The following is a 14,479-nucleotide window of genomic DNA, read 5'->3' as shown; positions in this document are numbered from 1 at the left end:
AGACCCGAAATAAGTTGACTATTAAAAAAAACAGATGAACCGTAGTTCCCAAATAAAAAATATTGGTAACATTTTACAATAAGGTGTCATTTAATGTGTTAACTATAATGAACAAACAATGAACATTTATTACATTATTTATTAATCTTTGTTTACATTAGTTAATACAAATACTGTTGTTCATTATTAGTTCATGTTAGTTCACAGTGCATAAACTAATGTTAACAAACACAACTTTTGATTTTATAGTGCATTAGTAAATGTTGAAATTAATAGTAACTAAGATTAATAAATGCTGTAGAAGTCGGCTATTGTTTATTCTTAGTTCATGTTAACTAAAGTTGTTAACTAATGAAACCTTATTGTAAACTGTTTCCAAAATATTGTTCAAATTGTTACTGCCTTTAGTTATTATTTTGGAATAAATATAAAAATGCATAAAAACACTATGAAATGTATAATTAGTATTAAAAATATTAAATAAAATAAAAAAATAATATGAATAAAATACAAAATAGAATTATATTTGTTCTCTCTTTTTTTTTTATCTAATATTTAATCAGGAAAATGTGACAACATTAAGTGTAACAAGGCCTATATATATATGTGTGTGTGTGTGTGTGTGTGTATATATATGTATATGTATGTATATGTATGTATATATATATATATATATGTGTGCGTATGTATTTGTATATAACAGCCTCCTCGTTTTAAAACACCACCACATGCCACTGATATTTGGACACCTTTTTTAATTGGTTAGAATAAATGGATTTTAAAAATATATATATAAATCAAAGAAATTAAGGAACTGCCAGTGCTTGCAATTCAGCAGAATAAAGGTGTGGGTCAGTAAAATATTTCAATTTCTTTAAAAATCTTATTCAACAAAAAAGCTTTAAGTTGATAAAACGTGACCGTAAAGACCTTTATTTACTATTCTTTTTATCTAGAAAATGTTTATCAAAATGATGCACAGTTTCCACAAGTATTTAGCATCAGAACCGTTTTCTCCTGTTATGTTTCTTGAGCACCAACACTAAAGCTAAATTTTCAGCAACCATTACTTCAATGTTACTGCATTAAATTACAATTTAAGACGCATTAAAATAGAAAAGTTATTTTAATTTGTAATTTCACAAAACTGCTGTTTTAATTGTTTAAAATAAATTCAGCCTTGGTGAGCATAAAGACACTTTGAAAAACAGAACATTGAAAAATCGCATTGGCCCCAAACTTTTGAAAAGTAATGCGCATTGTTCATCTAAAGCTGAAACTGTGCAAAAATGGCCAGCCTTATACTGTAATTAAGTGGATTATAGCAATGGATTCTGTGTTTTTTGCTCTTCTAGAGAACTAATTTTTTTCTCTGCCTTTTGTAGCTGGTCAGACAATCCCCTCCCATTTCAGATCATGCCCAGGCTCCCTCTCCCAGGTAAGAGTGAATAATTTGTTGTGGTAGTTTTAGAATCTTCTTTTCTTTTTGGATGGGACAAGGAACTGTTAGTGACATCACTTGCATATGTACTTAGTCCATCAATTTCTTTGTCTCCAGCACAAGCAGTTTGTCCTACCCCTTGTCCAGCACCCCAGCGACCAGCAGTGCTGGTTCAGGAGGGGGCAAAATGAAGAGGGAAAGGGCCATTAGACCTTCATCCAAAAGACCTGACGATGAGGTCAGAGAACCTGCTGGTTATATGCTTTTGAGTAGAACTTGTTTTGAAGCTGTCTAAAGGGATGGTTTGATGCTCATATAAGCTGTTCTCCTTTCAGGTTGCTGAGGAACCAGACCTGCCGCCTGCCTCTCTGCCCAACAATTTCAGTTTGCCAAAATTTAATTTCTCCTCTACTCCCCCAACCTCTTCACTCACCTCCAGCACAACACCACTTATAACTGTCTCGGAGGAACCGGCAGCAAATAAGGTATTACCTCCCCTCTGACCCCTTTAGAATTATGCGTTCTGTCTGATGTAGACTTGACTTATCAAACTGACAGAGTTTCATAGCAGTTATGGTGGATGAGTATTTGTAATGCATCATTTTTATTTGTTTAATCAGGAGCTAGCTGCACCATCCACACCACCATCTGTTCCCTTCACGTTCTCTTCGCCTATCGTCAAGGCAACAGCTGCTAGTCCTCCATCTTTCTCTCCATCAGTAGGTCTCCTTTATTCTCTTACCCTCTACATTTCATACAGCGCAAGCATCTGTAATAATAAAGATTCTTCCTTGCAGTCTGGATTCACCTTCAGTGCGCCTACTATGAAAACTTACCCCTCTTACTCCAATGGGAAAATCGTTCCAACAGAAGCACCAGGTAAGTTTTGATTTGCAAAGTAGAGATATTATTTTTATTCAAAGTTATGTTATTGTATTTATTTCTTGACTGCATGTTTTGCAGTCAAATCAGTGGCCAGTGAAGAAAAAGAATTTGAAGGACCCTTCAAACCAGCCAAGGTCTTAAAACAGGGCAGTGTATTGGACGTACTAAAGGGACCTGGTAAGATTTGCTTTTCCTGATTTTTCCATGTTAAGTTTTGAAAGTCATTGCTTTTTGCATATATTTATCCTTTTCTTGTTTTCAGGATTTGCATCCCCTGCTCAGAACTCCGTTGATAAACCTTTACTGTCTGCATCAACATGCTCTGCTCCTCTTGGTTTTGGTGATAAGTTTAGGCCACCTGCAGGGTCATGGAGCTGTGGCACTTGCCTGTTACAAAACAAGTCCTCGGACAAAAAGTGTGTGGCTTGTCTCGCTCCACAACCCAACACAGACTTTTCCTCTAAATCGGACAGTAAACCCACAGAAGCTCCTGCAAGCATCAGTTCCCTCTTTGCCCCTCCAGCTGGTAGCTGGGACTGTGACACATGTTTAGTCAGGAACAAACCGGATGTAGTTAAATGTGTAGCTTGTGACACGGCCAAACCTGGGACTGGAGTGAAATCCAGCCTGACTCTACCAGCTCTTTCTGAGGCCTCATCCACTCTCTCTGCCACCTCTTCTACAACCACCACAACAACAACAACCGCTTCTTCAGCAAATGGACTGTTAGGATTTGGGGACAAATTTAAAAAGCCAGAAGGGTCTTGGGATTGTGATGTATGCATGGTTCAAAACAAGGCACCGGATGTGAAATGTGTAGCCTGTCAGAGCGCTAAACCAGGTAATGTTTCAGTTTTGCGGTTGTTAAGATTTAAAACAATTTAATGCCCACAAAAAATGGACAGCCCTTTAAAATCCATGGAATAGTAGAGAAGGATTTACCTTAATTCTGCTTCCAATATCTGCATCAAACATATTTGCATATTTTTGCATCAAAAATATTTGCATACCTGATGTCTTACTCCTTGGTGTATTATAGGAGCTGTAGCCACGGCGGTCTCGACTCCAGCCTCTGCACCTGCAAGCACTGCAGGATTTGGGGACAAGTTCAAGAAACCTGAGGGGAGGTGGGAGTGTGAGGTGTGCTGTGTTCAGAATAAGGCAGAGGACCAGCAGTGTGTGGCCTGCCAGTCAGCAAAACCAGGAGCTAAAATAGAGTCCAAAGGTAAAGTGCCTTGCAGTGATATTTCCAGAAGTCAGGGGACTTCGAACCTGCTGCTTTCTGTTTAGTAGAAGCAGGCTGATGACCAGAAATCTCATTTCTTTTTCAGGTTTTAGTTCATCATTTGGCATTCAGTCCAACAGTACAGACTCAAGTTCATCCGGTTTTAAGTTTGGTACCGGCTCTACGGCCTCGACCTCTGCTGGCCTGAAGTTTGGAGGCACTTTCTCAGATACTACTTCCACCACAGGAGGATTTAAATTTGGATTTGGGTCCTCCGACTCAACCTCCAAATCAGAGGGCTTCAAATTTGGAGGCTTATCCTCGGATGCAGCTTCTGGTGGGGTCAAACTTGGTAGGTCCTCATCAGAATCCACAGCAACAAAAGAGAGTGTGTCAAAGGCCTTTACATTTGGTGCATCCATGGATGACTCGCTTGAAAAAAAGACTAAATCTCAGGATTCTAGTGCAGGATTTAAATTTGGTGGGGGTAATGGAATCAATTTCAGCTCTCAAGCTTCTGGCGCTGAAAACTCAATTTTGTTTGGCGCTAAACCTAGTGAGAAAGGAAGCTCAAATTCATCCTTTAGTTTCTCTGTGCCCCAGTCCAAAACTGAGAAAGATGATACTCCTGCTCCCTCAGAAACGGCTTCAACCACCACCACAACAACGGCAGCAAATGTCATTCCTATTTTTGGCAAGTCTTTAGTAGCTGAATCTTCTGCAACAAAGTTTGGGGAAGCATCAATGAAAGCGCAAACGCTGGTGACGTCCACCTTCACCTTTGGAAAAACAGAAGAGAAAGAGGACACCTCTGCACCCTCCACTGCATTCTTATTCGGTGCTTCCAAGGAAGCTGACAAACCGGCACCAACCTTGGACTTCTCTTTCGGTGAGCCGGACCCTCCAAAGGATTTTCCCAAGCCTGTGCTCACATTTGGGAAACCTGCCGAGTCAGCAGAACCTCCAAATCCATTGTTTAGTTTTGGACAAAGTATGACAGGTGAGTGAAGGTGTCTTTTCTAATTTCCTAATGGCTTTAGTTATATGTTCTAGTAGTACCTCAGTTTTACTCTATATGCTATATTACAACTCTATGCTTTTCAGACACATCTGCTCCAAAGCCCACTTTTGGCTTCATGCCCAACTCCTCAAGCACCCCAGCTTCCTCCAGCTCCACCCCCAGTCTTTTCGGCACTCCCACTACCTCTTCCCTGGCTCCCACACCTGCTCCCTCAAGTACCTTTGTATTTGGCCAGAGTACCTCCTCTGAACAAACCATGGCAAAGACTTTCATGTTTGGACAGCAGCCGCAGGATAGCCAGCCGGCACCTCCTGCGGCACCTTCTGCTGCACCTGCCCCAGCACAACCTTTCCAGTTTGGCTCGGGCACAAACTCATCCTCCCCTGCTTTCACTTTTGGTGCTGCTGCTGCATCCTCCACCCCAGCCTCTGCCGGTTAGTTTGCCACCAAATGTCCCATTGTTGTCTAGTGTGCTTTTGACCTTTTGGATGTCATTGTGTACAAATGTGTATAATTTCACGTATCTCTTGCAGCTCCAGCTCCACCTGCCAGCCCTTCTCCGTTTGTCTTCAGTTCTGCCACACCTTCATCTGGCTTTGGCTCTGGACAGACCCCTATCTTTGGACAAAGCGCGTCTCAGCCCAGTGCTCCTGCATTTGCGTCAGCAGCACCGTCATTCTCGGCCACTGCTTCCCCAGCTTCTGCGTTCAGAGCTAAGCCCAATTCTGCCCCTGTATTCGGTCAGCAAGCCAACCCTGCACCCATGTTTGGATCTACTGCTTCCTCCACAGGCCAAGGTCAGAGAGACTTGTTAACATCAGCAGAAAAAATAACATTTACTGAAAATCGCAAGTCATTCTAAACAAGTCAATTCACACAACACATTTAGCAATATCCTAACTGTATTTTACCTTCAAAGTACTACCAAAATAATTTGGGGTTTTCAAGTTCAAGAGATTTTGAGGATGAAATTGACCACCATGCTACCTAGTAAAGCCTGCCAATAACTCTCTAGTTATTTGTATGCATCTATATAACAATTACCCCACTTGTTATTTTTGAAGGAGGGTTCCAGTTTGGAAGCACTGGTGGATTTGGAGCATCAGGGAGCAACAATAGTGTGTTTGCCTTTGGGGCCGGATCAGCAGCTCCAGCAACTCCTGCCGCCAGTCCTTCCATGCCTGCTTTAAATCCTCCCTCTGGTGGAGCCTTCAGCTTTGGTCAGGCCCCTGCTTTTAACATTGGGTAGGAAACGTCTTTCATCGGCTTCAACGTTTCTTCAAATATTTAATACTCAAGTTTCGCATCATTTAATGTTTCATGTAATGTAAATTGGTTTTGGCATCTACAAAATGCATTTGTTACCAGCAGAAAAGAGTTTATTAATGTGACCTTTCGCCCAAACAGGTCAGGAAAGAGTTCTTTCAATGCAACACCATCTGGGCAGAATTCAATCGCTGGACGCAAAATCAAAACTGCTGTTAGACGCAGGAAGTAAATGTTGGAAAGGATTTGTTGTGGCTTGGGCGTAGACTATTGGGACAAACACTGAAGTACTTAGTATTTTGATCATGGCACTATGATTAGCTCAGAGTGCCAGGAGATTTGTTTTTTTGCTATGGAGGTCATTGAGAAACTGAATGGGGAACACTGGCCCAAACCAAGAACCTAACCAAGACTTAAAGATGCAAAATAACACATTACAATCAAGCAAGAACCTTTTAAACAGGACAATAATCTTTGCAGCATCTGCATTGTGTGCAGGATTTGCTTTTTTCTTTTCTTTTTGTAAGTAAATGAAAGAAACAAGAATTTAATGATGCTCTGAAGAAAAAGTATCGACGGGTTGCTTATGCTTGGGTTGACTTCATAAGGCTGAGACCCAGACCTAGTTGCTGAATCTACAGAAGGGTGTGTTTTCATGTATTGAATGACCCGTGTGTTTTTTTCTGTGCACAGGTTGTGTGTATGTGTGGTTTCTTTTGTACGTGCCGAATTGTGTTTGATGTAAAAACGTAGCCTGTGCACCTGAGTGCCGTCTTTTGTGAGAAGCAAAATGAATGTTTTAAGGAGGTGGGTGACGTTGAGGGCCGTGCACCTCTGCTGCAGAGATTTGCAGGCAAGGAAGAAAAAGGAAGAGTCCTGAATTCTTCTTTCTAAATCTGTAGTTCTGAATCTGTTCACATTCATCTTGTACACTTTTTCCTATGTACTCCCTCTTATTTTGTCTACCCTCTCAATTTGATATCAACCTCTCTTTCTCGCTCTCGATTTCTTTTTTCCTGTCCTCTCATCCTTTAACTTGCGCTTTTGAATCAATGAATTGGCCTTTGAATATTATTAAAAATTTTAAATAGTGACTTTTTTTTTTTTTTTAATCTGTGAAGTTTTGTTAAACCAGCTTTTTTTGTGTTCTGTCTTTTAGAAATTATTATGTAAAGCCCTTAATTCAAAGTTGCCCAAATCCATTTAAAAGTAAACTTAAATGCAAATTGGGGATCCTTTGAAGACTAAAGGAATATTGGCTTTTCTGATCCACTTTTGTTTGGACCAAAACCAGTATTGTAAAAAGTGTTAAGTATATATTTTTCTATCACTTGTTTAAATGGACTTAGGGTGACTTTGGATAATAAGGACATCTACTTAATTTTAAAGCCATGATAATTATTACTGGCTGAGTGCTAAATAAAACCATGGGTAATTGCCATCAATAAAACTGGAGTGTTGCTGTCTTTTTATACTATACTATGAAGCTGTTGAGCCAGATGATCCTGATTCATGCATCTACAGGTTTGTATGGATTTGTCATTTGCGATTTGTAGCTTAGTGTTTGTGTGTGTGTACTTGTTTATGCTACATTATGATAAGAATAGTAAAACCTGAAATTTTGGACATTGTGGAGTCCGGCCTATGGGCCCCACGAGGGAATTTTTTTTTTTTTAATATAGTAAATGATGTTTATCTGAAAGTGTAACAATGGGGTAGGGTTAGGGGTTAAAAAAATAATGTTTGGTCAGAATAAAAGTAATAGAAGTCCATGGAAAGTACCCACAATTCACAGAAATAAACGTGTGTGTGTGTCGAGATAAACTGAAGCCTCAGTATTACATATGAGCATTTCTGGCAGTGTGGTAAAATTGCGTGTTTCTCATGCTCAAGAACAAAACCAGCTTTTGGCAAAACTGACATAGTATCCAGGTGGAGGATGATAATAGAGACGTGTCGTGGGATTTAATGGTGTTTAACAAACTAAGTTGTTTGTATTTTGTTTTTGCAAAGGCCTTCTACAGCGATTTACTTTTTAATGGTTTCGTTTGTTGGCGACCTTTATTTTGAACTTTTCCTCATTTCCGTTTGCAGCCGGAAGAGCGTCTTTGTTGTTAGAAATATGACAGGAAAAAAATGGGTATGTTTTACATTGTGTCTGTGTGCTGCTAATGTGGTATTACAGTATAGTTTATCAGCTGTAACAGACGTTATGTATTGTAAATACGGTATTAAGAATTTAGGTACTAAAGTATTATCTCCAGTATCATGTCAGCGAGGTGGAGTCCGATATCATGTAACTTCCTAATAACTTTACAGAGAAGTTAACAGCATTAAACTTGGCTATAAATTTTCGGTCTTAATATTAACTATTCTCTGTTGTTATGTCTTCAAAACTGACAAAGACGGATATATATATATACACACACACACACACACAATATATGCGCATGTCTGTATGTGCTTATACGTGGTTAATATTGAAAATGTATGTTATACATGTATAACAATAACGTTGTATTGTAATATTGTAATAACTTAGTTCTCTGAAATAACCGCTATAGAAATAGTTTACCCAAAAATTTAAAAATGCCGCTATTTACCCTTATATTTTTCCGAACTTCAGTGACTTAATTTCTTACTGTGATACGCTTGTTTTTACGTTAACCATTCTCTTTGAGCATTGAAAATGGCCCCATGTGTAACAATGAAGAACAGAATAACTTGTCACTTTTTAGTTTGGTGCTTTTTGTTGCTTGATGCTGATCCTCATTCATGTTCTTTATATAATTGCAGGCATGGTGTTTAAAGAATTAATGACAGCTGTAACTAAAGAGGAGCTGCGTGATGGGAAATCAAGAGTTAGAGGAAGTGTTTGTAGCGGTTATACGACCAAAGAACACAGCCAGCCTCAACTCCAAAGAGTACCGAGCTAAAGCCTATGAGGTGAGTGAGGTATAGGTGAAGCATTAGTTCATCTTTAAGACATCTCCATGTTTAAATCTGCTTTTCCATACAGATTTTACTTATTGAAGTTCCACTAGAGGGAAAAGAGAAAAAACGGAAAAAAGTACTGCTTGGGACCAAAATTCAGGCAGACAGTGACCGGGCAAAGTCAATTCTGGAGTATGTAGATGAAACCACGAAGCCCATATCCAATAACCAGGGCATAATAGGTTAGTGGTCGTTGCAAGAGGTGTTTGGTTTCAGAACCTCATCATTCAGCTCTACAGCACAATAATCAGCTCTTAATTAGATCCACTAAAGCATATATGATCTCTGCTGCAGGGAAACGTGTTGTGCACATGAGGAAGTTTCAGTTAGATGGTGACAGCAAAGGGAAGGAAGCCTCCTTATTTATTGTGCCAATCAATGTCAAAGGTAAGACTGCAAGCACTCTCACAGGTGCCCAAAAGGTCATATGCAAATTCAAGTGAGTTGTGTATGTATACATGTACAAAAAGTCTGGGGAATGTAAGATTAAAAAAAAAAAAAGTGAAAGTCTCTTATGCTCACCAAAGCTGCATTTATATGATCTAAAATACAGTAAATTATTTATTATTATTAACATTGAACACCATGTGGACATTGAACATTGAATTTAATATGGTCTGTATTCCAATGTAGACAACAGCAAGTCTGTTTATCACCCTGGGAGCCCCAGTTTCTACTGCCTTCAAGACATTATGCGTGTGTGTAGTGAAACCAGTGCCCATTTTTCCTCCACCACCTCAAAGATGCTACTCGCTCTGGACAAGTAAGTTTGAACAGCATTCCTGACCACCAAAGTGTCTGGAAATCATGCTGATAATAATATGATAATATAAAGACTGTTTTCTCTTCTCTGTCGCCTGTTTGCTATTAAAACAGGAAGGTAGACAGTATGTATTGTCGTAACTATTGTAATTATTTTAATATAACCAGTATCCTTTTGGTTATTATTAGGTAGAGGTGACATTCTCATTGGACTGGACAAAAATCTGTAGAGGAATACTGTAAATGTTTATTTTCTAAAAGCTCAGTTTAGTCCCTTTTTAGGAATACACTCACATTCAGATGTTCTCAAATCTATAAGACAAATGTTTATTGAATTGTTGTTTGCTACATTACAGTTAATAAAGTAATGTCTCTGTTTGTGTCAGGTGGTTAGCAGAGCAGCACACTGTGCCTCACGCCATTCCTGCTCTTTTCCGGCCGGCTCCGGTAGACCGTGTAAAAACTAATGTGAGTAACCCGGCCTATGCAGTGGAAAGCAAGCAAACTGACGGCCTGCTCCACATGGGCTATACGGCTCTGGAGATCAAGAGCAAGATGATGTCCCTGGAGAAAGCTGACTTGTGCATTGAGAACCCGCTCTATGGGTCAGATCTGCAGTACACTAACAGAGTGAGACTCTATTTCATGATTATGGCCAGAAAACAGTTGGTTGTGTTTTGAATTGGATTCATAGGCCATGCCTATAATTGAACTGACCCAAGTACACCACTGTTCAAAAGTTTGGGGTCAATAAGAAAGAAATTTTTACTTTTTATAGAGCAAGGATGCATTCATTTGATCAAAAATGACAGTAAAGGTATTTCTAATGTTACAAAAGATTTCTGTTTAAAATAAATGCTAAAAAAAATGTATCCTGATTTCACAAAAATATTAAGCAGTATAATTTTTTTTAAACATTGAAAATTATCATTTTTTTCTTGAGCACCAAATCAGCATACTAGAAATATGACTGAAGGATCATGTGACACTAAAGACTGGAGTAACGACTGAAGAAAGTTCAACTTTACAATTACAGGAATAAAACACATTTTTAAATGTATTCAAATACAAAATAGTTATTTTAAATGTTAAAAGTATTTCACATTGTTACTGGTTTTATTTTATTTTTAATCAAATAAATGCAGCCTTGGTGAGACGTCTTTTAAAAACCTTAAAGGGGTCCTATTATGCTTTTCACTTTTTTAACTTTAGTTAGTCTGTAATGTTGCTGTTTTAATAATGTAAAATATGTGAAAAATGTGTTTTTCGAACAACCTAGTATGAGAGCCTGTTCTAGTACACCCCCAAAACAAAATCAAGACTTCGTAAAAGAGCATAATAGGACCCCTTTAAAACATCTTTTGGCACCAAACTCAATAGTCATTTGTCTTATGTAATTCTTTTCTAATTGATCACTTGAATGCATAATAATATTTATAACAGTATTTAAGATTTAACTATAAACTCTTGCATAAAGGTGGACAAAGTCATCATCAACCCTTACTTTGGCTTGGGAGCACCAGATTATTCCAAAATTCAGATTCCAAAGAGAGACAAATGGCAGCACAGTATGACCAGCGTCACAGAAGACAAGTCAGTATATGCACTTAAAATGCCATTGTTCTGTGTGTTATATTATTAAGCCATTAATAATCAGAGATCATTTAATACTAAAACAATCCAAATATACATCTGTTAGGGGACTGATCATGTTTTTGTCCTGTAGAGAGCGCCAGTGGGTGGATGATTTCCCTCTGCACCGCAGTGCCTGTGAAGGAGACACTGAGCTTCTGTCCAAACTGCTGGACAGTGGTTTATCGGTTAAACAGCTGGACAGCGACCACTGGGCACCCATTCATTATGCATGCTGGTATATATCAGCTTCCTGTTTCTTTAAATAAGTAACTACATATGAAGGGTTTGTTTAGGTCTCTTTATTTCTCATTCGGAAACATGAGATCACTTGGATCCATTTTCCTCCTTTTTGTGCCCATCATCTCTCCAGTTTACTGATGTAAAAGGCCCTCTAGAATATAAATGGATATGTTTTCCCTCTGACTTCAGGCATGGAAAGGTGGAGGCCACCAAGCTTCTGTTGGAGAAAGGGAACTGTAACCCCAATCTGCTGAACGGCCAACTGAGCTCTCCTTTACACTTTGCAGCCATTGGTGGTCATGCAGAAATCGTACAGCTCCTTCTGCAGCACCCGGAGATAGACAGAGTGAGATACAACTATTTGAAAATCTGGAATCTGAGGATGCAAAAAAAATCAAAATATTGAGAAAATCGCCTTTAAACTTGTCCAAATTAAGTCCTTAGCAATGCATATTACTAATCAAAAATTGTGTTGATATATTTATGGTAGGAAATTTACAAAATATCTTCATGGAACATGATCTTTACTTAATATCCTAATGATTTTTGGCATAAAAGAAATATCGATACTTTTGACCCATACAATGCATTTTTGTCTATTGCTACAAATATACCTGTGCTACTTAAGACTGGTTTTGTGGTCCAGGGTCACAAATAGTATATAATTTTTTTCTATTTTTGTCTCTCACCATGAATATAGCAGTTACAGCTGGCATGACGCTAAATTCTAAACAGACAAATCAATTTAATTATTTTTGGGATTTCTTTTCATTTTAAGCACATTGAGGACCAACAGAAACGATCCCCTCTTCAAGTATGTGAAGAGAGCAAACAGAACAACTGGGAGGAAACGGTGAAACTCCTTCAGCAAGCCAGTAATAAACCAGTGAGTGTGAACACAGTGCTTCTTCTCCACAAAGCTGCAGTTCTATATCAACAGTCCTTGAGGTGCTTAGTAGCATGTTTTGGTGTGTTTCAGTATGAGAAGGTGAGAATTTATCGCATGGATGGATCATATAGGACTGTGGAACTGAAACGTGGGAACAACACAACAGTGCAGCAGATCATGGAGGGCATGAGACTGTCGCAGGAGACACAACAGTACTTCACCATCTGGATCTGCTCAGAGAACCTCAGTGAGACACCACACCTGATAAAACACATCCACAACTCCGCTTCATGCTTTTCTTATTTGATTTGGATTGAGACAAATCTGACCCTGTGGTGTTTTTCAGCTCTACAGCTGAAGCCATACCATAAGCCCTTGCAGCACTTAGGGATCTGGAGCGAGATAGTGACTGATCTCACCGCTCTGGATCCCCAAAGGGAAACTCCACAGCTCTTCCTGCGCAGAGATGTCCGGCTACCCTTAGAAATAGAAAAAAAGGTTTCTGCCACGTTATCTTTGGTCAATCTGTTTTTGGTCCACCTGGTGTTTTTAAAGCAATGGTTTAGAGTCTCCGTCTATATCCTGCTTTGATCCTCCTAGGTTGAAGATCCAAAGTCCATCCTCATGCTGTTTGATGAAGCTCGTCACTGCCTCCTCAAAGCCTTCCTATCAGCATCAGACAGCAAGCTAATTACTCTCGCCAGCCTCCTCCTGCAGATCATTTACGGAAACTACGACAGCAAGAAGCACAAACAGGGCTTTTTGAAGTATGTAGCTCATTCCTCATCAATTTCCCCATATCGTCAAAGACTGTTTCCATGTTAGAGATAAAAGACATGAATATCTCTTGTTTAATGCAGTGAGGAAAACCTCAAATCCATAGTTCCAATTTCAAAGGTCAAGAGCAAAGCACATCACTGGACTAACAGGATACTTCACGAGTACAAGGTGTGTCAATTCAGATGATTTTCAAAATGTTGGTGTTGGTAAGATTTTTAATGTTATTGCACTCTTATGCTCACCAAGACTGGTCTGGTTTTCTCAATTCTTTGTGTGTCTTTAGAGTTTGAGCACCAGTGAGGGTGTGAGTAAAGAGATGCACCACCTCCAGAGACTCTTTCTGCAGAACTGCTGGGATATCCCCACCTATGGGGCGGCTTTCTTCACAGGACAGGTATTCACCAAGGCCAGCTCCAGTACCCACAAGGTCATTCGAGTGTATGTGGGGGTGAACACCAAAGGCCTGCATCTAATGAACATGGAGACAAAAGTGAGATTCCAGTCACTTTATATCAAACGGACAGATGCTTTTACATGTAATTTATCCCTCAGATCTTCTGTGACATTGTGTTGTTTTATTAATCAGGTGCTTCATCTCAGTTTGGAGTATGGGACATTTATGTGGCAGCTGGGTCAGGCTGACCAATACGTCCAAATACACAGTCTAGAGAACAAGAAGAACTTCATTGTGCACACCAAACAGGTATGTGTCTTTGCATCTTGACATTCATTGTGACAATGTGAAACCCGAGTTGATCATCTTTGTGTTTTTTCTCCAGGCCGGCCTTATTGTCAAGCTGCTGATGAAGTTGAGTGGACAGATCACACCAAACGACAGAGCTGCATTAGATAAATATGCTTAAGGTTAACCCCATCACAGAGAAGCACCTTGTTTTTGCCTTTTGCCTTTTTTGCAGTTGTTTTGATTTTTAATCTATTATAAAACGACATGACTCAGAGTTGTTTATACCAAAATGTGAGCTATTACATAATGTTAACCTTATTTACCATGTAATATTTTCTTACTGTATATGATATATGCATTTTATAATGTAATGACCAGTTTTTGCTTTTAACAGTTTTTGTAAATATGAATGACCATTTTAATAAAAATATTACACAAAGAGCCCTCATAAATTATTTATACAATAATGGATTTTTTTTTTAAATTTCTCATAATTAGTGATCAGTTTGAAGCATGTTTTGATAAACATGTAAAGTAAAAAGTAAAAGCCTTTATCATTTATATTCTGATTCACTAGGAAATTAATCAAAATAGCTATCTGTCCAGATGTAAATCAGTAATATGGTTTCCTAAAAAAAAATGTGTATATACAGTGG

The 14,479-nt window shown here is 38.8% G+C and overlaps 2 protein-coding genes across 3 annotated transcripts in view; both read left to right on the top strand.

Moving 5' to 3' along the window:
* Positions 1-6,532, top strand: part of nup153 (nucleoporin 153) — a 23,605-nt gene extending 17,073 nt beyond the window's left edge. Inside the window, exons 10-22 of one of the 2 annotated variants that reach the window (XM_016441917.1) lie at positions 1,386-1,438; positions 1,559-1,679; positions 1,777-1,926; positions 2,062-2,160; positions 2,239-2,320; positions 2,405-2,503; positions 2,589-3,167; positions 3,366-3,551; positions 3,658-4,551; positions 4,641-5,006; positions 5,106-5,369; positions 5,637-5,817; positions 5,980-6,532. In XM_016441917.1, coding sequence (XP_016297403.1) covers positions 1,386-1,438; positions 1,559-1,679; positions 1,777-1,926; positions 2,062-2,160; positions 2,239-2,320; positions 2,405-2,503; positions 2,589-3,167; positions 3,366-3,551; positions 3,658-4,551; positions 4,641-5,006; positions 5,106-5,369; positions 5,637-5,817; positions 5,980-6,070 — 3,165 coding nt within the window. In that variant the 3' untranslated portion in view covers positions 6,071-6,532. The remainder of the gene's footprint in view (positions 1-1,385; positions 1,439-1,558; positions 1,680-1,776; positions 1,927-2,061; positions 2,161-2,238; positions 2,321-2,404; positions 2,504-2,588; positions 3,168-3,365; positions 3,552-3,657; positions 4,552-4,640; positions 5,007-5,105; positions 5,370-5,636; positions 5,818-5,979) is intronic. The other variant, XM_016441918.1, reaches the window with a different exon arrangement.
* Positions 6,533-8,634: 2,102 nt separating this feature from the next.
* krit1 (KRIT1 ankyrin repeat containing) lies at positions 8,635-14,107 on the top strand. The gene is made up of 16 exons (XM_016441919.1): positions 8,635-8,784; positions 8,858-9,014; positions 9,127-9,219; positions 9,466-9,595; positions 9,981-10,224; positions 11,072-11,187; positions 11,321-11,464; positions 11,659-11,815; positions 12,248-12,355; positions 12,449-12,605; positions 12,705-12,856; positions 12,959-13,125; positions 13,219-13,306; positions 13,422-13,628; positions 13,725-13,841; positions 13,918-14,107. Exons 1-16 carry the CDS (start codon positions 8,686-8,688, stop codon positions 13,999-14,001), a joined length of 2,220 nt encoding a protein of 739 aa, XP_016297405.1. The 5' UTR covers positions 8,635-8,685; the 3' UTR covers positions 14,002-14,107.
* Positions 14,108-14,479: the final 372 nt, after the last annotated feature.

This window comes from Sinocyclocheilus anshuiensis, unplaced genomic scaffold, assembly GCF_001515605.1.
Source record: "Sinocyclocheilus anshuiensis isolate Anshui unplaced genomic scaffold, SAMN03320099.WGS_v1.1 scaffold195, whole genome shotgun sequence".
In the NCBI taxonomy this organism is placed as follows: domain Eukaryota; kingdom Metazoa; phylum Chordata; class Actinopteri; order Cypriniformes; family Cyprinidae; genus Sinocyclocheilus; species Sinocyclocheilus anshuiensis.
Note: the sequence above shows the minus strand (reverse complement) of the source record. Positions and strands in the feature narration are given on the sequence as shown.

Excerpts from the sequence above, each read along its gene's own strand:
- krit1 (XM_016441919.1), top strand. The coding sequence starts at position 8,686 with ATGGGAAATCAAGAGTTAGAGGAAGTGTTTGTAGCGGTTATACGACCA. Across the intron at positions 9,015-9,126 it reads CAATAACCAGGGCATAATAG|GGAAACGTGTTGTGCACATG; the intron begins GTTAGTGGTCGT and ends TCTCTGCTGCAG. Across the intron at positions 13,629-13,724 it reads TAATGAACATGGAGACAAAA|GTGCTTCATCTCAGTTTGGA; the intron begins GTGAGATTCCAG and ends TTTATTAATCAG.